Here is a 27,265-nt window from a genome sequence, read left to right as displayed (position 1 = left end):
AAACAGACAGACAGAGAGACAGACAGCAATGTTAGACTGGAACAAATCTTAGTGAAATATGTTGATGCTGCAAATTACTTTTTAATTATTATTATAGTATCAATAGACTGAGTTCTACGCACCATTTCCCGCCATCAGCTGCATAACGCTGACACAAGGCTCCGCCTCCTCCTCCTCCAAAGTCTCCAGAGGGGGTGTGGCTTCACGAGCGGTCGAGGCGTCCCTGGGAGGCGTGGCTAGCTGTGGAGGTGTAGCTTGTCTTGGAGGTGTGTCTGTTGTTTGGGGCGTGACTGGAGGGAGTGGGGTGGATGGGGTGGATGGAGCCGGTTGCCCAGGAGCCGTTGGCCGGTTAACCTGCCAGGAGGTGTGATGGAGGAGGTGGGAGGGGGAAGAGAAGTTAGAGAGGTGGTTGTAGTCTTTTGGCTGCAGTGAGTCGTAGTCAACTAGCTGCCGTAAGTAAGCAACGGTAGCTGACCTGGGACGTGTCTCTCTTCTTCTTTGGTATGGACGACACTAACGGACGGAGTCTGGGGAGAAAGAACACATTTAAGTTGCACCTCTTATCGTTGGTGCGGTCAGAAGAGATCCTCCTTCTGACCGAACCATTGACCAATAATGCTGTTCTTCTGTTCTAGCCTATGACCCATAATACTGTTCTACACTCCTTATATGCTGTTTTGCTGTCCCTACCGTTTCCCCATGATGCTGTTCTGCTGTCCCTACCGGTTCCCCATGATGCTGTTCTGCTGTCCCTACCGGTTCCCCATGATGCTGTTCTGCTGTCCCTACCGTTTCCCCATGATGCTGGCCGTGGCGGCCAGGCTGTTGGTCTTGCGGTTGGGTTTCTTGCGGCGAGGCGGTCGGGGGCGTCCAGTGGAGGTGCTGGAGGAGGAGGACTCTGAGGGGGGCGGGGGCGGGCTGCTGGGTCCACTGCCCCCCTGGTTCAGGTCCCTCAGGACCTCGTAGTTGATCTTAGTGGAGATCCTCTTCTGCTCCAGCATCTTCTCTATGGCCTCGCCCGCCGTGGCCGCCTGGATGGGAGCGCGCTTCTTACTCTTCTTCACCTGAAGAGACACAACATGACAATATAATGGAACAACACAACATCTTCACCTGAAGAGACACAACATGACAATATAATGGAACAACACAACACAACATCTTCACCTGAAGAGACACAACATGACAATATAATGGAACAACACAACACACCATAACATCTTCACCTGAAGCGATATAACCCAAAATGACAATATAATGGAAGAACCCAACACAACTCACTTTCACCTAGACACACACGTACCTTATAGGTTCCCAGCTCCTTTTCTTTGATTATTCGTAATTCCTTTTCTAAAAACAGAGGAGGAAGGCTTAAAGTCTTGTGTTTAGGAAAGGGAGTGGACTATTAAGTTGCAGTTGGAGATATATCTGTCAGCCATGGTGACCTCTGACCTTTCTGCTCCTTCAGGTAGTCCTCGTTCTGTTTCATCCAGAGCTCCGTCTTGGTCTCCACCTCGCGCTCGTTCAGGATGTACTGCGGGAAAAGAAACACACATCACATGCTAGACATAAATAACATACTAAATACACAACTGTTACACATGTAGGGTCACAGCTATCATGCTAAAAACACAACCATCAAACAAAGACAAACTTAACATATTAAATACACAACCATCACACAAATACAAACTTCACATAGTAGATACACAACCATGACACCAATACAAACTTATCATATTAAATACACAACCCTCACATACAATCACAGCATAGGGCACCATTCAAACACTAACACATAATAACAACCGTTATAGGTTCTTGATTCTCTGCTAATGAACATCATATGTTATGGGAGGTAACATAAGTAGTAATGGAATGCATAACACAGGTACAGACCTTCTCTATCTCCTGGTCATCGATGCCTTCCAGGTCCAGCTCCCCACTCTCTGACTGGGCGTCTGCGAACAAATCTGGAGTCAAGGGGGGATCTCAATAACACACACACGCACGCACGCACGCACGCACGCACGCACGCACGCACGCACGCACGCACGCACGCACGCACACACACACGCACGCACACTCACACACATACAGTGTATGTGTTGTGTGTCCCCGTGCTCGAGAGAAGCCCCAGAGAGGGGGTACCAGTCTTACCCTCCGGCTCCACCGGGGAGACGTGGACGGGGCGCCCGATCCCCAGGATGGAGCTCAGCGACTGGGAGCACGGCCGGCACCCCGGCATGCCCCCTGACGGCCTCGTCCCCGGCTCCTGCTCCACCTCCTCCAGCACCTGACACAGGAAGTCCTGGGTGAGCTGCTGGGCAGCCACCTGCAGCTCCATGTCCTCGCCCTCGGGCCGGCCGAAGGCCAGGCCCAGCTTCTCCTCCTCCTCCTGCTCCTCCTCCTCCTCGTCTGGGACCTCTGCAGGGAGAGGGGCTGTCAGAGGGTGTTCCTCTGGAACCCCTCTGATCTGGGACCAGCGTTGCCAGATGTTGCCAAAATTTCCCTCCCAATCTGGCAACATTGGCTGCAGGCCCAATCTGGCCCAATCTGGCAACACTGCCCGGGACCCAACACTGGGTCTGGAGGGGTCGGGGTCTACACGCCTGCTGGGCTCGGGACCAACAGCCTATGGGTTTGGATGGATAGAAGTTAAACTGCAAAAGGTACTGGTTTTAGAAGGACAATCCTACTGGGTTAATAATGAGCCACCAGGGTGATGAGGACTTATGCAGGGGGTTAAGACTGTGCTCTATAGGCTGTGTGTGCTTCGGGGAGGGGGGTGAGGGGGGTGTCAGGGACCTGTGTGCTTGGCGAAGGCGCTGTACATCCCGCTGAGCTTGGGCATGCTGTTGGCTAGCTCCGTCTCAATCTCGTCCCGGTAGCCGCTGATCTCCCCTGGAGGAAAGGGGGACACACCGCGACATTTACAGCGTCATTTAGCAGATGCTTTTCCCCAGAGCCCCTTACGAGCTGAGACTGAGAACAATCAAAGCCTTGAAATGAAGTGGTGTGTGTGTGTGTGTGTGTGTGTGTGTGTGTGTGTGTGTGTGTGTGTGTGTAAAAATACAGGTTAGAAATATGACACACCTTCGACTTCATTCAGCTTCTTAGCCAACTCATGCTCCAACTGTAGAGAGAGACAGAAAGAAATAAAGAGCGGCAGACAAAGAGAGAGAGACAGACAGACATACAGACAGACAAAGAAAGACAGAGAGAGAGACAGGTGAAGACCGGTTTAGTGGAACTCTTCTAAAAGCAGGACATAATGCTTACGCTTTTATTCAAAGCTCCTTACAGTTAATACTTTTTAGATACTTGTCAGTTAGGAGTAGGTAGGGAACAGGAGACATCTTGCTCTAGGCAACTACAGGTAACTGCAGACATTGAGGTTCCAACCAAGAACCATTCTGTGGCCGGGGGTCTAACCCCCTCACCGCGGGTCTATCCTGCCCCCGTGAGGGCCAGGTGGACAGACCCACCTGCTGGATCTTGGTCTTGTGTTGACCGGCAATGAAGGAGGGAGGGTCGCACTCCTGCTCCAGATCCACGCGCATGAACTCATCGATGGTCAGGTGGCTGGTGGGCGTGTCCTCAAACTCTGTGAGTCTGACAGGAGAAGGAGAACGGAGTCACACTGGGCTAGGAGGGTCGGTCGACAGCGTGAACAGGAATCAACAGGTCATAGCCCTTTTTAAATCTCAACATGCAGAGGTTTTTTTATTAGGGGAACACATATTTGGCTCAAAAATCACCTCTTCCTCAGAGTCGCCTGGCACACCTTCACCACCCCGATCACCTCCTTCACCGTACGCCGGAAATCATGCATCCGTGCTGCGACCAGGAGAGCTGAGGAGGAGGAGAGAGGAGGTGAGGGAGGAGAGAAAGGAGCGGAGGAAGATAGAGAGAGGAGGGAAGGGGAGGAAGGATAAAAGAGAAGAGGGAGGGATAGGGAGGTAATGGGGAAAGAAGGGGGAAGAGAAGAAAGAGATCAGAGTAGAAGAGAGAGGAGGTAAGAGGACGAGAGCGGAGGAACGGGAACGGAGATGAGATGGGAAGAAAGGAGATGGAGGGCCAAAGGTGAGGTAAGGAAAAAGGAGTAGAAACAACAAGAACAAGGTAGGATAAGTGGAAAGGAGCTTATGATGAGGCTCAATTGATTAACATTTGTACTCTTGGTGGGTTACCTGCTCCACACAGGCCGGAGGGCCGGCGCCCGGTGTGCATCCAGTCCCTCTTCATCCTCTGGAGCAGCCTGAGAGCCGTCATGGACACCTGGTGGGTCTTCTCCCCAAACTCCAGCATGTGGGCGAAGCGCGGGATGTAGAGACAGGGGTCTGCAGAGAGAGGGGAGGGGGCGGTCACAACCTGCCCTCCTCTACACTTGAACACACCAACCCTGTGTTTACATTACACTGGGGTCACCCATGATAAGACATGTATGCACTTACGATATGTAAGACACTTTGGATGAAAGCTTCCATGGCACCCAAAAGAGATTATTGTTTTGTAAATATATTAGTTATAAAATCATTCCATGTGGGTGTCTGCCTTGAAACCCACATTTGTGGGTGTCAAGTAAGATTACAAGCCAATGATATACTGATAATATGGGTTAATATACATTTTTGAATGACATTATTTTGTGTGGCAAACAAACTGAAACACAAACTAACTCATGTTTCTCACTAAAGCCATTTCTGCGGGCTTTCGAGTGAACAGCCCTGGCGGCCGGCCAAGGAACTGGACCGGGGGAGCCAGCAGTAAACCCCGCCCTCCTGCTGCTCACTGCGACTGGCTTTAACATGGCTGCCTGCTAACTAAACATCAATGTTTCATCCTGTGACAATCAACTCGTTGGCGCCGTGTTAAGGTAAGAATACACCGATATTAAAAAATACCTTCTCATATTTCAAATAAATGTGCAAATGATCGGTGTAAATGATATGAGACCTAAATGATATGATTGATGCGGAGTGTGATTAATGTCCTGTGGTTATCGACTATCTCCGACGCGTTTTCTGCAATTGTAATGATTTCGTATTAAAGATATCTAACGGTTGTGTTACTATAAAAGTTAATAATTGAATAAATGTAAGTCTGTTCTCTGGTTGTCACCGTTGAGGCCCGTAAACCATGCTGCTGCTTAGTACTGCTGGACACACGATGCAGATTAAGCGCTGTGTTCGTATCAAAAGATGACAAATACGTTTGTTTTCCCACTCACTAAGTCTCCTCTTGTCGTACTTCAACAAGTGACTTTTAATAAGACTACTGTTCACAACGATAAGAAATCCTGTGTTGATAGATGTGCATTTTTAGTAAACAAAACCATTAACCGAAGACGGAGCTTTGCCATTCGTTGACGTTGGATGCCTCCGTCCATCTGATTGGTCAGTCATATTGTGACAGCGCTAAACTGAGTTCGATCTACTGTATCGTTTTTGCTGACGTTCATGCTGACACGGCAATGTCCTATCCAATGTCATATGTTTCAGGTAGGAACACATCTCTACAGTAAATGTCTCTTTTATATATATTTCACATTGTAGTGGCTAAGGTCAGGGTGTTCATCACCCAGACCAAAGGTTGTGGGTTCAATAGCCGATGTCCCTGGCCATCCTCGGCATCCTAGAGCAAGATGCCCCAACATATCTGCTGTTAGGGCTTCTTACTAACAAAAATCGAAGTATAAGAAATGTATTTTGCTTTAAATTAAGATTTCCTTGAGGTCAATCAGAAGAAGAGATGACGATATTTAATGTTTATTCTCTCCCTAGAGATCCTGACAAGGAGAGAGACGACCGGCCAGAATGCTCTGAGATGGTGAACTAGAGATCAAAGATGGCCGCCGAGCTGTACCCTAGCAGCCTCAACACCAGTCTCCCCAGCAGCACTGAGTCGAACAAGAAGAGCTTCATCCAGGTGTCGGAGCCTGAGTCGCTGCCCACGCCCAGCGACCCCCAGCCCAGCGCCAGCAGCACCGGCCAGCCCAGCAGCTGGCAGGCCACCCACCCCACGCTGAGAGAAAGGTAGACCACATGTAGACTCATCAGTTTACAAGGTGTGGTCCCGCACAGACGTTTCCAAATTGTTGATCGCACCCCATAAGTGGGCCGCTGCAAGGGGACAAATTGGGATGCAGGATTGTCACAATTTATTTTTGTATAAAAGATATATAATTTCACTGAATAGAGAAAGTGAAACGTTTAATCTCTCACTTTTTATTTAAATCTGATACTATTGCTTATTTCACTTTAAGTATTTGATGCATCTAAATGTACTGGTTAGTTACGTTATGAAAAGGGCGAGGGCCCCTGTCGTGCGTTATTGAATCAGAGCACAAGGCCTGACTGGGGATTTCTTTCTTGGCAGGAATGCCTTGATGTTTAACAGCGAGCATATGGCCGATGTTTTCTTCATCGTCGGACTACCAGGAGAATCCCAGAGAGTCCCTGCCCACAAGGTAACCAGGTGCATCGTGAATATTAGTACTACACTAGCACTACTATGCATCATATAAAGAGTCCTCCATGTTGTTGTAAAAGGGCCACATTTACCACGGGATTGTCATCTCCTTAGTGGACTGTGCCAACTAGTCGGTTGATCTAACCATCAAACATCTGAGTGGACTCTCACAAGTTTGATGTCAACAACGACTGTGTTTTAAAATGGCTTGTATTGCCCATTGGACTACAACTGTTGATGGAGTTTGTGGTTTGACCTGCTCTTGGTGGGTTCCAGTATGTCCTGGCCGTGGGGAGCTCCGTGTTCGGGGCCATGTTCTACGGAGACCTGGCCGAGGGAGAGATGGAGATCCTCATCCCAGACGTGGAACCGGCCGCATTTCTCATCATGTTAAAGTAAGAACATCTAGACTCACTTTTCCTGTTTAACATAAATATGCAGCCAATTGCCAAATTATAGTGGTAGCTTCAGCTATGCCTGAGTACCCTGTAAGCTATTCTCTTATCCTAAAAAAACTGATATATTTTAATTAGAGCTGTTAAGCGATTAAAATATTTAATCGTGATTAATCGCATTAATCTCATAGTTAACTCTAATTAATCGCGATTATTATTATTTTTTTTAATAAAATAATTGCGTTAATCGCGCGATAAAAAATTTAACGCCGTTAAATTTGGTTTGCGTTAACGCCGTTAATAACGCGTTTAACTGACAGCTCTAATTTGAATGCTTCGTGCTCCCCAGATACATGTACAGCGATGAGATCGAGCTGGAGGCGGACACGGTTCTGGCCACTCTGTACGCCGCCAAGAAGTACATCGTGCCGGCGCTGGCCAAGGCCTGCGTCACCTTCCTGGAGACCAGCCTGGAGGCCAAGAACGCCTGCGTGCTGCTGTCCCAGAGCCGGCTGTTCGAGGAGCCCGAGCTCACGCAGCGCTGCTGGGAGGTGATCGACGCCCAGGCCGAGCTCGCCCTGCGCTCCGAGGGCTTCTGCGAGATCGACCGGCCCACGCTGGAGATCATCCTGCAGCGGGAGACGCTCAACACCCGCGAGGCGCTGGTGTTCGAGGCCGTGCTGGACTGGGCGGCGTCCGAGTGCGGGCGCCAGGGTCTGGTGGTGACGGCCCCCAACCGGCGCGCCGTGCTGGGCAAGGCGCTGTACTCGGTGCGCATCCCCACCATGACCCTGGAGGAGTTCGCCGACGGGCCGGCGCAGTCCGACGTGCTGACGCTGGAGGAGACCCACGACGTCTTCCTGTGGTTCACGGCGGCCAAGAAGCCCTGGCTGGAGTTCCCCCTGGCGCAGCGCACCGGCCTGAGCCCCCAGCGGTGCCACCGCTTCCAGTCCTCGGCCTACCGCAGCAACCAGTGGCGGTACCGCGGGCGCTGCGACAGCATCCAGTTCGCGGTAGACAAGCGGATCTTCATGGCGGGCCTGGGCCTGTACGGGTCCAGCGGCGGCAAGGCCGAGTACAGCGTCAAGATCGAACTCAAGCGCCAGGGCACCACGCTGGCGCAGAACCTGACCAAGTTCCTGTCGGACGGCTCGAGCAGCACCTTCTCGGTGTGGTTCGAGCACCCGGTGCAGGTGGAGCAGGACACCTTCTACACCGTCAGCGCCGTGCTGGACGGCAACGAGCTCAGCTACTTCGGCCAGGAGGGCGTGACGGAGGTGCAGTGCGGGAAGGTGACCTTCCAGTTCCAGTGCTCCTCGGACAGTACCAACGGGACCGGCGTGCAGGGGGGGCAGATCCCCGAGCTGGTTTTCTTTGGCTGAGCCCCGGAGGGCCATGGGGGGGAAATGTTGAACTCGTTCAGACCTCATCGGTGGACTCGTACAGATTAATTTATTCAGATTTAATCCAGGATGTAGGATTTTAAATCTATAGTCCCAGGTCCTCGTGGCTTGTCATGTGTCCCTGGATGTTTATAATGAGATGCCCTGTCCTCTTATTGATGCTGTATTGAACACTGAGCTGCTGGTTAAATGAAAACCGCTATGATGCTGAAGGTTGAATTATTACTTCCGTGTTGAATGAACGCTGTGTTGTCCACGCGGCGTGCGCGCCATGGATCTCTAGGCTGGTGCTTATGTTTTTATGTTGCCGTGTCAGGGAGTCCACCAAAGCCCCCCCAAAAGATGATATTTTACAAATGAACATCAACTCAACGATCTTTCATAAATGACCTGGAAAACATGCAGGAAAGACGGGGCAGGTGGACGGTCACGTGACGTGTATTCATTTTACTCTACTGGACGCTGCAGTATAATTCAACCTTTTAAACATGGTTTATAGTCGCAATAGCTAAACAACAAGGGCAAAGTTTACAACAAATACCCAGTGTACTCGTCCCGTTCTGATACACCTTCTGTTCTGTATATTTTACATAAGTGTTACATAAACTTTAACGATTTTACAGAATATAACAACGAATGTCTGTGCTTATTTTTGTGATTTACTAATAACCCAGAATACTAAAACAAAATGCTCTGTTAAAATTTGTAAAGAATAAACTAGAAATGCTATAAAAGCAATGATACATCTGTTTAAACAAATCCATTTGAAAATGCACTTTAAATTCCAAGCTGCACAACCTCAAGAAATCCATTCTGGATCTAGTCAGAAAAGGACATTGGATCAGTGGTTTAACCAGTTTTTAGCATTTTAATATGCTTGTTAAAAAGGTTTTTGATGACATATTTAAGTCTTAACATACCACCATTTCAAATGAGGGGGGGGGGGGGGGCACTTAGTATTGTCTCAATAGGCAGGCTGGCATGCATTCACTAAACCTAAACAACTTATTTTTATTTACGAGATGTTTGAGCCTCAGCTCTAAGCTACGTTTGCTGGTTTTGTTGTGAACGTTTCAGACATGAAAATAGATGTTTAACGTTCATGCGTTTTAATCTCACCAATAGCAGGAGCGTTGATGTAGAGCTCCCGGGACAACAGAAGGAATGTCTTCCCCAAAATGTAGACATTGACCTGTATAGGACAACCGTTTCTTAGCACCTCGTTCATCACAGGAACACACAGCAGTATGCTCAGCTAACAAACGTTGAGGTATTGGTATGACCAGCTAGCATTTTATAGCATTGAGTTAAAATGACCTTAACCATCTTCTAGCATTGAGCTACAACTAAGCTTTCAGTATGGACTGCTATCATCATCATCAAGTGTTGAGCTAGGTTAGCACTATGAGTTTCAGGTTGTTTCAGTTTTGAGGTGTGGAATATCCCTGATGGTTGGTGTGTAACTTACCTGCAGCAGGTCACTGAGGTCCAACAGCATGTCTGGGGCTGGCTAAAGAAAGGTAGCATGCTATCAAGCTTCACTCATGCTGACCAAGTATAGTCAGGGTGGCCCACAATAATAATGCACCTTTGTAGAGCATTGCATATGTTTATAACAATTATTTAGAAGTGTAATAATTCGTCCATGATCCTGCCATTTTCATGCCTAGATTTTGATTGACAGGTTTAAAGCCAATCAACGGACAGATTGAGAGGTGGGGGCGTATCCCACTAGAGGCCCCTCCCTGGACACACCCCTGCTAACACTCCAATCCATACATAACATACATAACACAGAAACAGTAAAGGGACTATAGTAAAACATTAAAGCACTGGTGGGGCTGATCAGACCATTGTAACGTCTCGCCTATCCTTTGTCAGGATTACATAGTTGATGTAATCCTGACTTGGCCTAAGAGCACTTCACCACTCTCACCACAGACAATAGCAGAAGCACTTAGTTCGTTGTGACATTTTATACTAAGTACTTGTGTGGCCATGAACAGTTTTTTCGTCCACTATCTCCATACTGACGCTACGCACGTTGTGGAGAATCTGCACAACAAATACATTTTACCGAATGATGCACATGACACACACACACACACACACACACACACAGTCTAGGATACGGGGCGTCCCCTCTGTTCGGCAGACCATGTAGAGGCAGGCTGCGATAACATGTGCCATCTTGCGGCCGCGGGTCAGCTGTTTGCTGACCACCATCTTGAAGAAGTTGAAGGCGGTGTCAAGGCAGTGTTGGTTCAGCTGCAGCTGGCTGCCCAGCTGGTGGATCTGACGCTTCCCTGAGAACACATGAACCTAAAGATCACTCCCACACCTCCTGTTGATACTGAAGGTGATTAATAAAGGACCGCTTTACCATAAAAGCAGTTGGTTAGTTGTAGGAATAACCCATTAGCACATATTATACCCTATTAGCTATGGGAACAGCCAGATTGTAATCTGAATGTAAAAGCTTTATGAATAGATAGGATCTAAGTAGGAATAGCATGTTAGGACATGTATGCTCCCCTTAGCTGAATGAATAGCCCGTTAGCTGTAAGAGGGGCCTGTTAGCTGTGCAAGTAACCAGTTAGCTGTAGGAAGTGCCTGTAAACTGTGTGAGTAACCAGTTAGCTGTACGTGTTGCCGTATGAGTAGCCCATTAGTCATACTGTTAGCCATTAGTAAGCTTGGGACATGAAGTCTCACCGTTCTGGAGGGTCTGAGCACGCGACTCTTTTCCAATACTGGTGTGGAAACCACTGCCCAAAAGGGGGGCTTTCTCTGGACCTGGGGAGCACACACACACACACACACACACACACACACACACACACACACACACACACACACACACACACACACACACACACACACACACACACACACACACACACACACACACACATTTTGGATCTAATTTCAACATTATATAATTTAAAAGTCCACTTTGACAAACAGCTGTGATGTTGATCAGCTAATAAAAGTATTTTGAAAATCTACCCCTTTAATGTGTTACCTCACACATGGGAAAGTCCACCCAGATATATGATGGACATATTAACCTACCCGATGGTACAGTCCACTGAATAGGCTGCTAGTTATTTTAACTTTGTCATTTAGCAGATGACTTTATCCAAAGTGGCTTACAAGCGGGGATGAGAACATTTAAAGCATACAAACAATTTGGAACAAAAACAAAAATTTCAGCGTCAACAAACATTGGATGTCAACTGTTCACACTTCACACACTTGAGGTTTTTATGAAAACAGATTGTTACTGAAACCTCACTTCACTATAATCATTATTTTGAAATACATGAAAATGATTAAACTCCCAGGCTCCTTAACAACCACATTGTCATCATGCTAAATGTCCAAAACCGAAATCCAGACAAAACAATCAATCCTTATCTCGTTCAATTAGCCACACCTTTGTCCAATCAAACAGTCCTTGTGTTTACATGACACCTTGCTCCCAGGGTGGATAGCTCCTTCTGCAAAGAACTCAGTGAATGTTTGTACTCATAGTGTATGTTCAACACATATCTCTGGTTTCTTCTCTAAAGTCCCACCATGGATATATTTACTAGCATCTGTGTTGGGTAAGTCACTGTCTCAGCAACCTATTGTCAAACTGGCTCTTGTGTTTGAAATGAAACCTTTCCTGTGGTTTCAGACTGTTTCTGCTCTGTGTTGAGCTTGGCTGGAGGGTAGAGGCTGCAGGAGATCAGGGAGGTACGAGAATACTTCCTAGAACCACCCACACATTACCAACTACCTAATGACACAACCAACTACCTATGATGAAACTACTACAACTAGTTTCATCAAACTACTACACAACCAGCCGCCTACAAAACAGACTCATCACATCACAGACTACCTGTATTACAAGCTGCCTGTCAAGAAGGCGTCAACTCTTTGTTATTGGTTCTCAGGGCATCGGGAGGTTCCGATTGAGTCCGAGTGTCGGGACCGCTACCTGTGGCTTCATGTTGCTGCGACCGGAGTTGCGCCTCAGTTTGAGGCTGTAGGTTGGTGGAGAAATCCCATAATGCCCAAATTTGTAATGGTTTCAAGGAGCCTCACGCAATACAAACAATGGTGTCATCAGCCCTTCTCTCCGATGTTGTCCAGATAACCAGGTGGTCCACTCCATCAGTGGTCAGAATGGACAGAGCTGTGGCTACACCATCAGTCAATTCAGAATGGACGGCTACACCACCTTCAGGGCGTCCTACTACTCCTGCTACACCAGCAACCAGGTGGGGTTCATGCTCCTCCTCTTAACCAAGACTCTCCTCCTCTGGACCAAGAGCCTTCTCCTCCTCTTGAACAGGACTCTCCTCCTCCTCTTGACCAGGACTCTCCTCCTCCTCCTATTGACCAGGACTCTCCTCCTCCTATTGACCAGGACTCTCCTCCTCCTATTGACCAGGACTCTCCTCCTCCTATTGACCAGGACTCTCCTCCTCCTATTGACCAGGGCCGTGTTCCAATACCCGTACTGTCCGTACTGCGTACTCAAAATTTGAGTACGCAGTACGTTCCAATTCAGATCCGGCGAAAAGAAGTATACTTCAAGGACCCGGATGCCGTACTCAAAATGGGCTAATCGTGAAGTGTGGATCGAAGGACACTCTCCGTAGCCATCTTAGCTACGTAGCGGAAGAGGAGGAGCCAGGCTGAGCCAAAGTCGGCGCATTTTCCACATAGCCTGCATTAATAGTCATTTTGTAGTTTTTATAGTTTCTTATAGCTGCTAGGCGTAAAGAGTTCACCGTTCAAAGCGGGATGTTTATTGCGGGGGAGGAGCCGCGGTGGCAGTCGTGATCGTCATTTCCGGTGAGTGCACCACAGAGTACTCGATTTGGAACAGCACTCACATCTGAAAAATTAGCGTACTCAAGTGAGTACGGATAGTGCAGATAGTGTACTTCTTTGTACTTTTAAGTGTACTCATGTAAGTACGGGTATTGGAATACAGCCCAGGACTCTCCTCCTCCTATTGACCAGGACTCTCCTCCTCCTATTGCCCAGGACTCTCCTCCTCCCCTTGACCAAGACTCTCCTCCTCCCCTTGACCAAGACTCTCCTCCTCCTATTGACCAAGACTCTCCTCCCCTTGACCAAGACACTCTTCCTTAAAGGGGCAGTGAACCCATATATTTTTAGGGTTCAACATCTTATACTGAACTCTCTTAAATCAGAAAATATCTTGGTTTGGCCATACCTCTTTTATTCATTCATTATCCCATTGCATTAATAAACATGTCCCCCCCCATTCCAGAATGATGAGGTCTTCACCTTCACCCTAAACATCATCCTGACAGATGCCGAGGGGCACTGGTGGAGCCAGCTGCTCTCCAAGACCTGTGATCTTCCCCTGGTCCTGGCCCAGAGAGAGGTCCTCTGTGAGGAACACTACATGGAGGTACAAGTTATACCACCAAAACCACAAGATAATTACAACTCAAACGACATGGAGGTACAACAGCCATCATATTGACCCCTCAAACTACATGAGGGTACAACAGCCATCATATTGACCCCTCAAACTACATGAGGGTACAACAGCCATCATATTGACCCCACAAACTACATGAGGGTACAACAGCCATCATATTGACCCCACAAACTACATGAGGGTACAACAGCCATCATATTGACCCCACAAACTACATGAGGGTACAACAGCCATCATATTGACCCCACAAACTACATGAGGGTACAACAGCCATCATATTGTCCCTACAAACTACATGAGGGTACAACAGCCATCATAGTGACCCTACAAACTACATGGAGGTACAATAGCCATCATATTGACCCCTCAAACTACATGGAGGTACAACAGCCGTCATATTGACCCCTCAAACTACATGGAGGTACTACAGCCAATATATTTACCTCTGAGGAAAAGTGGTAACATTAGTAGCATCAGCAGCCTGAAAACCCTTTGAGTGTTCCTATTGGCCCAAGCTGTGACCAATAGGGAGAAAATCACTCATGGGTGTCTACCTGTGTGTCAAGTAAGCCTGATCTTTTTCCATTGGATACTAGTGTTGTTTGTATTCTTGTGTTTCAGGTCAGTGTGGATCAAGACATGCCTTGTGAGGATTATCATGGCGGCTCCAAGGAGATCCAGAAAGACGTTCTTTCTCTGGTAAACATGTTCTCTGCCAACAAGGATACAGTTGAAAAAATGTATCCATTTGGTATATTTAGGGAGCTTTGTTGTAAAGCTACCCTCTGCACCAACAAGAGCTAAACAATGCATTCTCTCCAGGCTCAGAAAACGGCTACATCTGTCTGGCAGCTGATGTTTCTGCTGGCAGGAAACAACCTTGCCATCATGTCCGCCAGTGAGGCCCGGGGATTGGGCTACAGTCTTATGGCCACTCCAAAGAGACTTGTGTTTCGCTCTCCCTACAAACAGCCCCATAGCCAGCTTGTGCACGTGAGTGACCAGAAATGTTGTTTCCCTATTTAAATCTATATTTTCTATGATCACTATGGTTTGGCCTTGCACTACACTGAAATAAATTGATTAGGATATTCTAGTGGCTATAGGTTAATTGGTCTCAAACCCTTAATGTCCAGGCATCTTGGAGAAGGTTGGCTAACCACTACCTAACATTTCATTGCTTGTCTCTCTGGAAATACTATAGCTGAATAACGTGATGGTAACTTTGCCTTGTCACAGGGTGGATGTTCGGGTGGCTATGTGGGGGGTGTAAGGGTGTCTTCATAGGGTTGATAGCTGACTAGGGTCCTCTGCTCTCCAGGTACACGGGGTGCCAGTTGAGGTCATAAAGTTGGTGCTGTTCTTCCGACGGAAACTGGTTGTGGTCATGACAGACTTTTCATTGTCTTGTACAGTCGGTATGTGTTTGTAAAGAGAGCATTCGTAGTTCTTCCATTGAAAATGACAAATGCTTTGGCCCCAGGTTGATCTATTCCTCATGCATCGGAGTGGACGATAATGGTTCCAAGAATTTTTTTTAACTGATCATTTTAGCTATTCATCATCCAACCTAGTTGTAGAATAGGGGCGCTTCAAGCCTTCTCTGAAGGTTATCTTTTCCAGGTTCTGGATCATTCGATGGGTCAAAGCTACTGTTGGAGACCCCCCAGGTTATGCCCCCGATGGTCTGGGCTGGAGAGCGCTTTGAGAGTCGGAGCATCGTGTTGGGTGTGGAAGGGCGCCTGGTGGACTGGAACACCACTATAGCCAGAGGCTGGACCGTGACCCAGGATGGCCCAGTGATCCAGGTTGGGATACCCTTCGGATCAGAAGGGGGCTACAGGCGGGTGAGTTTTAAGGGGCCCTAATTTTAACCAGAATCAACCCACGAGGAATGTCGTGTCCACTCAGATGGATCATGGATGGATCAACATCTTGGGACACTCCCTTGGTGGACTGTACCAACTGGTAGGGATGGTGGAGTTGGATCAATCTATTGTTCATCTTGGTGGACGGAACTGATTGTCGCATAACTGCTAAATAGACCAGAAATTGCCTGTAATGACTAAATGGTTAAGTTGAATAAGGAAACAACGCCTCATACCAACATCTCAGACAGTGTTCTCTGGCGATGTCACCGTAACCACACATGGAATCCCCACCATGTATTACGTGGCTTGAAAATGACAGGACTAGATGCAGAGTTAATTCTTCATCATGTGTCAAAATGGGTTTCATCCAGAGCATGGTGGTGAACAACGTCTACAGGGAGACGTACATCATCTTCCTCTTCTACGAGCACGTCTTCTCCATGCTGTATGACGACGGCAGCGAGGTGGAGACCAGACAGCGACTGGTGAGGGTCCTGGATACCCCGCTACTCTGCAGACACCCCTTCACCCTCGACCGTAAGCCCAAGAGTTTAGAGTTGGCCTGAATAGGGAAGCCGGTGATAACCACGTAGGCGACACACTTTCTAGCAATCGCAGGTTCAAATTTCAAACCTAATTAAAACTTAACCAGTCCTGAATATTCTCTAAACCAAGGGACACCAACCTTAGAAAGGCACCGAGTTTGATACACTCTTCTGAAATAACAAATTTGCTCAGTTTGTCTTTAGATATATATTATGATTAATGATACTCATCTTTGTGAAAACACTGATCATGTTAATGATTTCTCACAATAATTATCAACAATGACTAAAAAAAGGTGGGAAAGAGTTGTTCAAGAATGAGTTGTGCTATTTTTAGAACAGGCCTGGTGCCCGCAGGTACTGTGTTGGTGACCCCTGCTCTAAACTCTAAAACCCCAAAGCAAATATGTATACATCGTTGTATTTTGTTTGTTATAGAAACTATGCCTGCAGAGCGCGTGTTTGACGTGTACATGGGAAACATTCCCTTTGACGTGACCTTGGTGGAAGTCAAAATCAACGACAGGCATCTGCCCATTGCTGTGACGCCTGAATACAGCATCAATAGGATTGTCAATGCCAACGGCAGCCAAGCCTACACACTACACGTCCCCTTTGACAGCAGGGTAGTGCACAGGATGGTGAGTAGCCTTACTTCAATGTGTTGGTGTGTGTGTGGCTATGACATTTAAATGTCCCATTTCCTTTTTCAGCACCTCGACCATGGACTTGTGCAGTACTCAATGAGCCTGAACTACACCTTAATAATCCTGCCCCAGAGACTATCGTACTACCACTACTCTTTTGTATCGACACAACTCGACGACGCATGTGCGTACCACTGCATGTGGTTGTATGTTCTGGTTTGTGGTTGTTGTTTTCCATTTTGTGATTTAAACTCTTTTGGGACTCTTTGTGTTATAGCCCTTCCTTGTGTCAAAACAACTGGACAACTGTATTTTCTTTGCTCTGAGCAGTTGCTCCAGAGCCCACGGCAGAGTGCACACCGACGGGCATCACCTTCAGCCTCTGGAAGAGTCCCCAAATGGAGTTCCTCTGGGAGATTGGGGTCGGAGCAGAGCCTCTCACTCCGGAGCTGGCTGAGCTTAGGGGGTACAGGCTATACAACGACACCCAGAGCATCACCTTGGAAGTCCCCGTCTTCTCCATTGGTTACACCTACCAAGTATGAGCTCACCACAGCTATATGGCTGCCTTCTCAAGGTTGGCAGTCAAGCCTGTATTAACTTGTGCATGAAATAGCTGCCGTTGGTCTCTCTCAGGGCTTGGTCCAAAAAAGAAGATGATGTGTTGTACAAATTAACTTGTATCCAAACTGTAGGAAAGATAAAGTGAGTTTTATGATGAACTATCAAAGTCTGCATATGCCGAATAATTTCTCTGGTCATTTATTAGGAGGACAAACAAAGGCTAATCAAACTGGTACATCCAGAATGCATTAGCTTGGCTTTATGGCTCATGAAAGAGCGGGTGGTGCAGAAAGTAATTCTGGGTATTGTAGGAAACTGACAAACGGGAAGAAGCCTGAAAGGATAGAGGGTGACTTATTTCAAATGGAAAAAATATTTAAGATCAAAAAATAATCCAGGAATGAAATGGAAATGACCTGTCACATTTAAAAAATTATACTAAATGTGTAAAACGAATTCTGAAATATTTAATTGGTTTCTAGGACATTAATCTGCATGACTTCTATGGAGTATTCCAGCTTCTTGTGAGGGATGCCAAGACACTTGCTCTTCAATCAATGCTTTCAGGACGCTGTGTATTTGAAACAAGGGACCTGATAGGTAAAGTAACCCCTAGTGTATAGTGTATATATAGGAACACCTTTACCGTGATTTGCTTATGTATCACTCAAATTTTTTTAGCTAGCAATGTTTCCCCATTAGTTATATTCCTGACTGAGACAGTCGAGTTCAGTAGTAGAGTTTAAGTATTTATTGTGTTGAGTGGCCTAAGAAACTGTTGGAATGTCACAAATATCAAAACATTTCAGTTGTTTTCATGATTTCAGGACTGCGATCTGACCAATTTGAATTGTACCATTTGTAGTGTTTCTCTTACCCCTCCTTGAAGTTTGGAGGGATACTAAATCAAGGGGTGCCTCCAAACAAAGTTGGAGGGAAGGTGGAGACAAAGTACTACATTTAGCAGTGGAACGAGTTTAGTGATCCTCTGTTCAGTGTGTTCCCCAGACGGGATCATGACAGTGGTCACCACTCCCAGTGTGACCTTGCCAAGAGTGCACCCCGACAGCACCACCCTCCTGGACAGATCCTGTAGACCGAAACAAACAGACCCGTCCAGAGCTCTGTTTGAATTCAGTCTCAACTCTTGTGGAACAAGGACGATGGTAGGCACATGTTCCTAACCAGACTTCAAAAACATGACTAACTCCTGTAGAGTATACCACTACTAAATGACTCAAACCCTTACAAAGAGCACTTCAACATTATGCAGACCATTGCAAGAGACAAACAATGGTATTTTACCATGGAAGGTGAAGAAGCACCAACTTGCAGTAACAAGAAATGATGCCTTGCAACCAAGAGAACATTCTGATAACTATATCGGTTATGGATAATTCATCATATATATATATATATATATATATATATTAGAGCTGTCAAGCGATTAAAATATTTAATCGTGATTAATCGCATTAATGTCATAGTTAACTCTAATTAATCGTGATTAATCACAAATTATTTTTCTATGCTAAATATCCCTTGATTTTTTTTGTCCCATAATTCTTCTCATTTTAATTCTCTTATCAACATGGTGAAGTGCATCGGCTTGCCTTGTGCAAATGATTTTTTATTGATAACAACATTGGCATATACACTGATCAAAACAGGACGATACAAAAAAAGAGCCTATAGTGCAATTAAACGACTGCTTTGAACAAATGTCATTTGAACATAGCAGTCAGGCTACTGCTTCTTTGTTTTGAGCCAAAGAAAAAAAAAAATATATATATATATATTTTTTTTTTATAAAGTAATTGCGTTAATCGCGCGCTAAATTTTTTAACGCTGTTAAATTTGGTTTGCGTTAACGCCGTTAATAACGCGTTTAACTGACAGCTCTAATATATATATATATATATATATTAATGTATACGACTGCAGGAAACAAATTATCCTTTCTTTGCATTGTTTCTGAATGTCCCTTAGTTGCACTTGATTACATCCAAATATCTGAGGGCTGTGCGGTTTGTGGACAGGTGGGCGACACCTTCCTGGCTTACGAGAATGAGATCCTTTACCACAGGCGTCTCCTCGCAGACGAAACGGCCCTCATCTCCAGAGACTCTAAGTTCAAGTAGGGGTCGAAATTAAGTTTGCTTGTTGTCCTGTAAAATGGACCAGCGGCTTGATTGCTTCTAAATCGCACAATTTGTAATTCATCAAATCTTTTCCTCACGCTTGTATTATCCGTTTTATTTTTTCAAATGTTTAGTATTTAGTAGCTTGCATTGCAATTTGTCACATTCATTGTTATGGATAAAGTTGGATCGATTTGTTCAACATAAACATTGTCTTCGAACCAGGCTGACCGTGAGGTGCTTCTACCCCCTGAGTACCATCAGCAGGCTACCTGTAGAGAGAATCTTCCCGATGTACACACCAGGACTTGGGTTGATCCTAGGGACTAAAGGTCAACCCTAACCATCTTCAAAATCGCCACAGTCATCACAAAACATGATCTGGATTTTCACACTATTTTCATGTGTTTCAGGTTCAACCCTGCCTCCCGGGTGTCCATATGAGAATTCTCCATTTCATGGTCATCGATCAATCATCCACGACCCTTGGCCCGGGCAGCAGAGCACCAGCCCCCGGGCCTCCTCTCCAGCTGGGAGAGATGACCTCCCATGGTTGACCGACAACTTATTACCCGTTAGCTTCAATGCTAACTCCCCAGTAAACGATGTGGAAACTGTTGACCTCTTCAACCAAAAGAATGTGGGGTACCTGGACCCAAACAGACCCGCTGGTCAGAAACGGGAGATGTCAGGTAACGTAGGACCTCACAACCATACTCACAACCTGCCTCGAGCGATAAATGCACTGTCTTCACAAAAGCAGGAACATATGAGTAACTCAAACTATACCGATCAACCTATGGGCAAGAGCGCTCTGTACTTCCAAGAGTTCTTCAAGGTGAAAGTCGCTGCCAGAGAAAAAGAGTCTACTACCGCGGTTACCACCAAGCCCCCAGCCACCAACACAACCAGTGCTGTTTCCACCCAGAACTCCCCCATGACCTCTGCCAGTGTTACTCAGCTGGTCTAACTGAAGCAGACGATGGATTGTCTAGATCCATGCTACACATCAAGGAGCCGCTGGTTTCCTACCTGGTTGGAGGACAGGGGGGGGACAAAGGGCTCACTATGGGCTAAGCACTCCTAGAGGCATTGAGAGGTATAAGACTCTTCTTTAGCATGTTGAGCTTTTCCAAACCTAAGCTGTTTATGTAATGAAGAGGCTGAATAAATGTATTTGCTGTAAAGGCTTGTCTAATCCCGCCTCTCTCCTCAGGTCAGTGTGAAAAATGTAAATCCTTCCGTGTCTGATCCATCCAAGTGTTCATTTCAGAATTGTGTCCTATTAAACGTGAACTAGATGTTTGGTTGTATTCAGAAGTGTTTTGGTGTTTACATTGAATAAAGGGCGCCCTGCTCCTTTGGCAGTCTCTGGGTGTTTATTCAGATGGCTTTCACCAGACTGCTTCTAAACACCTTCAGTCTGCTTAATGTTATTTAAAATTAGCTTGAATCACAATATGTAAGGTCAACTTTGTGCTTAATGGAAATGTAATGGACACACAACTCCATCTATGCAAACCGCAGAAGTTTGAAAGAGTGAGAACATCTTTACTTTCAATTCTGGGATCAACAATCTTATCAAACTGTTCGATAAAATGTTGACGCAGCTCATAAGTGTAGATTGAATAGCTCAACCCACTTATGTCCTAGCCATCTACTCCAAATTGTAGGGGGTGGCCAGGTTCGATTCATGGCTGAGGCAGTGTGATTATACAGCTAAATGTTTTTTTAGGGGTCCAAGCCAACAGGTTGGATCCCTGTTGTTTTTGTAGCGATTATTATTTCCTTTTTCTTTTCCAGCTGCCATTACATAATTGATTATTGCATTGATAACGGTGAAGAGTTTCTTGACCATCTTTCACTGGAGTGTTAAGCTTGGAACCAGCCTAGTGTTATTTTCAAGATCCTTTAGGAATCATGTCTGCGGGACGTAAAATGGACAAAAAACGTATTTATTTTCTTCTACCTGATAAGCGGTCAAATCAATCTACCATTGGACCATCAGCAGGTGTTGATTGTCCACCCTGATTGTGATGACCGGGGAGGGAGGTAACAACTCACCATCTGAAGAGACAAACTGGCCCACAGCCGAAGTGACCCCACCGCTGCCTTCAACAAACTGGACCTCCGAGACGATGATGTTGTCCTCCAACACAGAACCACAGTTGGTGCAAACTGCATTTCCCCTGGCCTGGTCCAGATCGATCTCAGCACACCCACACGCCTTGCAAACCCTGGGACTCATCGCGGCAGAGAAATCACCTGTACAAACATAATGATTACTGATTCCACAATACTCATAAGTTATAAAACAGGGATTATAAACACAATACTTATGAGTTGCAAAATTGGGGTTAGAGGGTTTGTCTCTCTGCCGAAAGGTTTTGGGGTTGAACCCCAGTCGACCTGTAGGCATCTTCGGGCAAGATGTTAACTCGTAGCAGCCTCCTCAGGGACATGTATCTAAATACAATTTACTAATTATTTTGGATGAAAGCTACACTACTGAATAGTAAATTATTCATGATTATAATAGTTTACATTTATTAATGAAACTATATCGGTATAGTTGAAAAAGTAATGTTTATAATATTCTGAATAACAATATTGAATTTAGTACTCAAGACCAACTGATTAAAACAATGCAAATTATTATTAGGATGATTATTAAATCACCACCAATTGCTATCCATCATAACACCACCTATAAAACGGTACTACTCAGTATAACCCCAAGTAGTAAAATAGCCAATGATATTACCAAGATACAACAGTTCAGTGTAGCTCAGCGGGTAGCGGCAGTAGACTACGGCTTGGGGGTTGTTGGTTCGATTCTCGCGTTGGCCAGCTACCCTTGCGGTATTCAGAGAATCTCAGACCAAAATCATTGGCCAATATTTTATACTATTTCCATTATACATGGTAGTAAATAACGGCAACTAAATTAGAGGATCTCAAATTAACTACCGGAAACTAGCGAAGCAGTTCGTCCTTGTATGAGACAATGAGAGCGAAAGAGCCTCCTGAAAGTCAATGTTTGCTTTGTTTGCCAGGCAAACGTCATCTTTGCTCATACAGTGGTCGGACGAGAACACGTAGTATATTGAGAAAGATATTGCACAAATCAAACGGAAATATCAGGCCATAATAACGCAAACGCCCATTAGAGATGCAAAATTCTTTATTATGAATGCATATTCCCTTGAATGTGGGTGGTGGTAGTCGATGCACCTGCAGGTCCGGAGGATAACTTACCGTGGGAGACGTACCAACACAAGAGAGGATTAACTTAAATGAATTAATGTAATTAACGTAGTTTGGCGCTGAAAGCGGTTATCTAAGTCCTGGCTGTCTAAACTGCAGTGTTTTCTCTGACTAGAATAAAAGCGTATTCCATCTTCGACGTGAACTACTGGATGCTAAGTACGGCGTTGGCCACATTGTCGACATTTAATCTTAAAAACCTTTAAAAAAGTACGTTTGTATCCTACTGTGAGGACTTTTTGTTATTGTTGCTCAGGCATCAGAGATGTGACGAACGTACCCGGTTGGAACAGTTAATTGTTTACAGGGGCGCTGTATAATCTGGACTTGAATGTTATGGCCGAGAAGCCCAGTAAAATGGATTTATTTTTCCTTTTTATATAAAAATACAATCTTTGTATATATTTCTTGATTTGAAATCTAAAAATTAAGCGATTGAATAATAATTAAAAAAAAACATATCGTAACGCACCCCTACTACTGCGATGGTTTGAACCCAATGTTCTGCATTTGCGCGATGTGATGACGTAATGTGACAATGTGCGGTAATATTTGAGTTTGTGTGTGCATGACTTTATTATTTTAATATTATATAGTAAGTTAAGGGCAATTTATTGTTGACAAAATAATGAGTATCGAACAACTTGAACTGAATCCTAGAATCATCAAAGCAGTCAATAATGGTAAGAAGGCCATGTCAGTGTCTCATTTCTGGGTTTATTTATTTTATTTCCAGTTTATGTGATGATCAACCATGTATAACTTGTGTCTGTGTATCTATATGCATAAGCTAACATTGGCGTAGCCAGGGACATTCTCAAGTTTTCGGGACCCGACCTTCAGCGACTGACAAGATTGTCCGCATCTGACGTTCATCATCTTCAAACCGCCGTAGCTGCACTTTTCTGTAAAAAAACACCCGTTTCTGGTAAGATGATTATCTATATTCACATGTCGATTGAGCAGACAGTAGCAGGCCAGGGGACTTTAACGTGAAAACAAGTGCTGCTCATTTTAGTTTAAAAGCAACAACCCCAACTTGTCACAATGAAGGATAGCTCTAGGAATTTATTATTGAATTGGTTAATTTGAGTATAATTTACGGGATAGAACATCTCAAAAACTTGTATTCTAGTTGAGAAGCAACAATAGAGCCAGAATAACACAAATCAAGAAATCGAACAAGTGAGTGAGCTATTCTCAGAAGAGTGGGTGGGACTTCAAGTGATTATTGAAGATGGGGAGGGATTCTGAAGACAAGATAAACATTGTTCTAATGTAGTATTAACGCTGAGTTAAACACGTGTGGGAGCAGTGTATTGTTGATCATCTATTATAATTGTTATATCTGTTAGCTCTACAGCTTTACCGTGGGGAGTGTCCCGAGTGGGACTGTGGACTGCGTGTGTCGCTGGGGTGTCCGGTCCTGGATGGTGTGCTCAGAGGTGGTCTCCTTCCCTGGGGTCTTACTGAGCTTGCCGGGCCCAGTGGAGCAGGGAAGAGCCAGCTGGCCATGCAGCTCTGTCTCTCAGTGCAGTACCCAGTGCAGTATGGAGGACTGGGCTCCGGTTAGTGCACTGGCGGTTCCCAACCAGTTTCAAGGTTTGCTAAAAACATAACATATACATCAGAGTGGAGAGTCGATCTAGGAATCAGTAATACAAGGTTATTCATTGGCTTTTTGGGGGGTTTGCTTTGTTGGTAGTACATAGTGTTCACTATAGTGCTTACTCTAGTTTTATAACTGTGTTGCAGGTGCTCTGTACATCTGTACAGAAGACTCTTTCCCCATCAGACGTTTGAAGCAGCTGCAGAATGAGCAGCCGAGTCTGAGGAGCGATGTTCCTCCAGACGTGGTCTCCAGCATCTGCTTCTCTGACAACATTTACGTGGAGCATGCTGCAGATCTGGTAGGATACAGTGGAGCAGAAGGCCGCTGTAGAAACAAGTTGCTGTAAAGCAACCCTAACCCTATATAGATATTGATATCCAAATACATACCCCTGTACATGGCAATTTAGGGTCACGCCCCCCGTCGTCACAATGCCGAACTCGGAGAAACAAACCAGACTAGATAACAAAAACATATGGAAAAAATGTCAGCTGACAGTATATCAAAGCTGGTTTTGGTAAAGTTTGGGCCAATTTTTTTTTCATTCCTTCCAGAAGCAATTGAAAGGGACTGCATGACCCTATGGTGGGGTATATTCAAAACTAAAAAGTACACGTAAGGTGACAAGCTTAAGTTCAGTTGCTATTCTGGCCTGTCACACATTCTGATCCACGTTACACACTTTTTCTGCTCCCGTTGTGGCTTGGGAAAAGGGATGAAAAAGGGTGTAAAATATACTACTACTATTTAGTGCTTTTTAAGTATTAAGACACTCTTATCCAAAGTGACTCGCAGGGAAACGAGACAGGTTATTAAAGTGCAGGTAGGAGGTTTGGGTTTATCTTACTGTAGGATGCTGACAGGGCCTCTGGGAAGGAACCCTGAACCTTTTGGCTGGGAGTCTAATCATGCACCTATGTATTACCATTTCTTATTCATATTATTCGAGAAAATTCACAATTGTTGAGTATTCTTTGTATAATTTATAATGCTGTGATCGGCTGCCTCATTTTGTCTTGGTTCTATCGGTCTAGATCTGTGCTAGGTCCATCTGTCAGTCTACAGGCGGCGCTGATCCCCAGTGTTCTCAGCAGTACTGTGTGCGGTCCCTAGGGGGCGCTGATGGCGTGTGTGTCCCAGAGGGTGCCGGTGCTGCTGGCCCAGGGCCGGGTCAGGCTGCTGGTGGTGGACTCGGTGGCCGCTCTGTTCCGCTCCGAGTTCCAGGCGGACCAGGGCCTTGAGCGGTCGCGCCACCTGACGGCCTTCGCCACCGCCCTGCACAAGCTGAGCGCGTCCTACCAGCTCCCCATCCTCTGTGTCAACCAGGTGGGTGGGTTGGGTTGGGTTATGGGTAGTTTGGCTCAGTCAGGTTAGTTAGTGTCTTTCTTAATGCATTCCCGTGTATCGAAAATGTGTGTGCTAGTTAATTGGGTTACAGTAAGTGCAATCATTTCTGTGTCTCATCCACAAATTATTCAAGGGTCAGTTTTAGGGTCAGATGCGGTCCTTTTATGGTCCATTGGTTTAAAGCCTTCTTGTACTGTTTGTCAAGTCAGTAAGGTTAGTTATATGAGTAAGTTGGGTAGGTTAGCTTAGTCTGTTGGTGAGCCGAGGGCTCCGCCCGCCTACGTACTTCCGCTAAATTTCCATTTCCCTTCATTACTATGTCTGGGTTTGCGGTATATTCGCGGATTTTCTCCGGCCAAATTTTGCCGGTCCAATCAGCGAAGTGGCTGAGAACAATGACGTTGAGGTTGTGCGCTAGTTTGAGTTTTAGTCGATTGGTAATGACAGACCCAGAGTGGCACTGGGCAGATCCAATAGTTTTAAACTCCAACAGACACCCGCCTTCAAGTGAGCTAACGTTTGTCAACGGAGAGAGGCCAGACTCTCAAATTAAATGAAGTACAAGAGCCTTGTAGGACCAGGAAGGCCGAGGGGAGCTAGGCAGGTAAAACCGTTTTTGCTTTTCTCCCGAGGTGACTGATGTGATGGAAGGGGATTCTAACCATGATGCTGGGTTGAGGTACATTTCTCAACTTTTCTTTGTCATATTATTCACCTTATTTCTACTGTTGTATTTTTCACCTATTTAGCTGTCATCTAAACACACGTCACTCATAACACTAATAACGGGACTTCTGCTTGTATGTACCAAGGCATGGGCAGTAGACTCATCTCAAAAGTTTAGTCTGCTACCTTTTCCCTGGTGCATCATATATAGGAGCAGACCCATTATTAGTGATATGCGTGAACCCTTTGTTGTCCTATGATGACCCCTCTGTGGAAAGGCTCTATAACAGTGGTACAAAGGGGTTCGTCATGGGTCAAACACCTTACCTTCTGCTGGGAAATAATAATATGACACATATCCTTCATATCATCTGTGCGTGTATCTGTGCGCTTCAGACCAGTGGACAGTAAGGTGGTTCCCGCCCTGGGCATGGCGTGGGCCAATCAGGTGATGGTCCGACTGATGGTGACCCGCCTCCCAGGAGCGGTCTCCATGGGAACTCAGAGCAGCGCTCGCCGCCGGTTGGAGGTGGTGTTCGCTCCTCACCTGGCCAGAGACAGTTGTCTGTTTGGGGTGTGGAGGGAGGGAACCAGGGGGCTTCCTTCTCCCCCAACACAGGACACCAGCTCATGACCACAACCCAATTCTGTTGACCACTCCCCCTTAACATACCGCCGCCCTTCATGCCCCCATGGGTCCGCCCTCTCGGCTCACCAGATGTATTGTGTGGAACCGATGATTATTTAACTCTTCTGCGAACATGTAGATATGTAAATGTTATCTTTTTTTATTTGATTAAGAATATATTGAGTTTTATCTTTGTGTTGCATGTTTTAAATAAAACATTCAACAGAAA

The 27,265-nt window shown here is 45.8% G+C and overlaps 4 protein-coding genes and 1 long non-coding RNA gene across 10 annotated transcripts in view; 4 read left to right on the top strand and 1 right to left on the bottom strand.

Moving 5' to 3' along the window:
- The window catches only part of brf1b (BRF1 general transcription factor IIIB subunit b), a 23,825-nt gene extending 769 nt beyond the window's left edge, over positions 1-23,056 (bottom strand). The window contains exons 1-18 of one of the 3 annotated variants that reach the window (XM_030346181.1): positions 22,775-23,056; positions 21,581-21,781; positions 10,988-11,068; positions 10,405-10,578; positions 9,741-9,772; positions 9,392-9,464; positions 4,194-4,343; positions 3,762-3,855; positions 3,489-3,615; positions 3,097-3,136; positions 2,809-2,904; positions 2,161-2,427; positions 1,900-1,961; positions 1,453-1,534; positions 1,304-1,350; positions 790-1,064; positions 476-527; positions 123-354 (exon numbers count right to left, since the gene is read on the bottom strand). In XM_030346181.1, coding sequence (XP_030202041.1) covers positions 123-354; positions 476-527; positions 790-1,064; positions 1,304-1,350; positions 1,453-1,534; positions 1,900-1,961; positions 2,161-2,427; positions 2,809-2,904; positions 3,097-3,136; positions 3,489-3,615; positions 3,762-3,855; positions 4,194-4,343; positions 9,392-9,464; positions 9,741-9,772; positions 10,405-10,578; positions 10,988-11,068; positions 21,581-21,764 — 2,068 coding nt within the window. In that variant the 5' untranslated portion in view covers positions 21,765-21,781; positions 22,775-23,056. Of the gene's footprint in view, positions 1-122; positions 355-475; positions 528-789; positions 1,065-1,303; positions 1,351-1,452; positions 1,535-1,899; positions 1,962-2,160; positions 2,428-2,808; positions 2,905-3,096; positions 3,137-3,488; positions 3,616-3,761; positions 3,856-4,193; positions 4,344-6,730; positions 6,859-9,391; positions 9,465-9,740; positions 9,773-10,404; positions 10,579-10,987; positions 11,069-21,580; positions 21,782-22,280; positions 22,517-22,774 lie in introns of those variants that run through there. The other 2 variants (XM_030346182.1, XM_030346183.1) reach the window with 2 other exon arrangements.
- btbd6b (BTB (POZ) domain containing 6b) lies at positions 4,768-8,909 on the top strand. Of its 2 annotated transcripts, none has more exons than XM_030346188.1 (5): positions 4,768-4,879; positions 5,789-6,038; positions 6,382-6,472; positions 6,751-6,869; positions 7,219-8,909. In XM_030346188.1, the coding sequence occupies exons 2-5, from the start codon at positions 5,851-5,853 to the stop codon at positions 8,249-8,251; spliced, it is 1,431 nt and encodes a 476-aa protein (XP_030202048.1). In that variant the 5' UTR covers positions 4,768-4,879; positions 5,789-5,850; the 3' UTR covers positions 8,252-8,909. The 2 variants fall into 2 exon arrangements, with proteins under 2 accessions (XP_030202048.1, XP_030202049.1); XM_030346189.1 differs by lacking the exon at positions 4,768-4,879 and adding an exon at positions 4,887-5,504 and having other exon boundaries at positions 5,787-6,038.
- Positions 11,785-12,686, top strand: LOC115534904 (uncharacterized). 2 transcript variants are annotated; one of them, XR_003974378.1, is made up of 3 exons: positions 11,785-12,016; positions 12,220-12,315; positions 12,419-12,686. It is a non-coding gene; the product is annotated as an uncharacterized LOC115534904 (long non-coding RNA). The 2 variants fall into 2 exon arrangements; XR_003974379.1 differs by lacking the exon at positions 12,419-12,686 and having other exon boundaries at positions 11,792-11,883; positions 11,958-12,016; positions 12,220-12,316.
- Positions 13,636-20,821, top strand: LOC115534895 (uncharacterized). 2 transcript variants are annotated; one of them, XM_030346179.1, is made up of 14 exons: positions 13,636-13,715; positions 14,370-14,447; positions 14,571-14,741; positions 15,070-15,166; positions 15,372-15,595; positions 15,991-16,156; positions 16,603-16,805; positions 16,878-16,995; positions 17,142-17,350; positions 17,858-17,975; positions 18,372-18,541; positions 19,415-19,512; positions 19,742-19,848; positions 19,930-20,821. In XM_030346179.1, the coding sequence occupies exons 1-14, from the start codon at positions 13,710-13,712 to the stop codon at positions 20,484-20,486; spliced, it is 2,322 nt and encodes a 773-aa protein (XP_030202039.1). In that variant the 5' UTR covers positions 13,636-13,709; the 3' UTR covers positions 20,487-20,821. The 2 variants fall into 2 exon arrangements, with proteins under 2 accessions (XP_030202039.1, XP_030202040.1); XM_030346180.1 differs by lacking the exon at positions 13,636-13,715 and adding an exon at positions 14,085-14,089.
- On the top strand, positions 23,057-27,265 carry xrcc3 (X-ray repair complementing defective repair in Chinese hamster cells 3). Its single transcript, XM_030346192.1, has 7 exons — positions 23,057-23,466; positions 23,574-23,711; positions 24,139-24,351; positions 24,539-24,693; positions 25,509-25,721; positions 26,375-26,421; positions 26,805-27,265. Exons 1-7 carry the CDS (start codon positions 23,412-23,414, stop codon positions 27,040-27,042), a joined length of 1,059 nt encoding a protein of 352 aa, XP_030202052.1. The 5' UTR covers positions 23,057-23,411; the 3' UTR covers positions 27,043-27,265.

This window comes from Gadus morhua, chromosome 21, assembly GCF_902167405.1.
Source record: "Gadus morhua chromosome 21, gadMor3.0, whole genome shotgun sequence".
In the NCBI taxonomy this organism is placed as follows: Eukaryota; Metazoa; Chordata; class Actinopteri; order Gadiformes; family Gadidae; genus Gadus; species Gadus morhua.
This window is presented reverse-complemented; position numbering and strand designations above follow the sequence as displayed.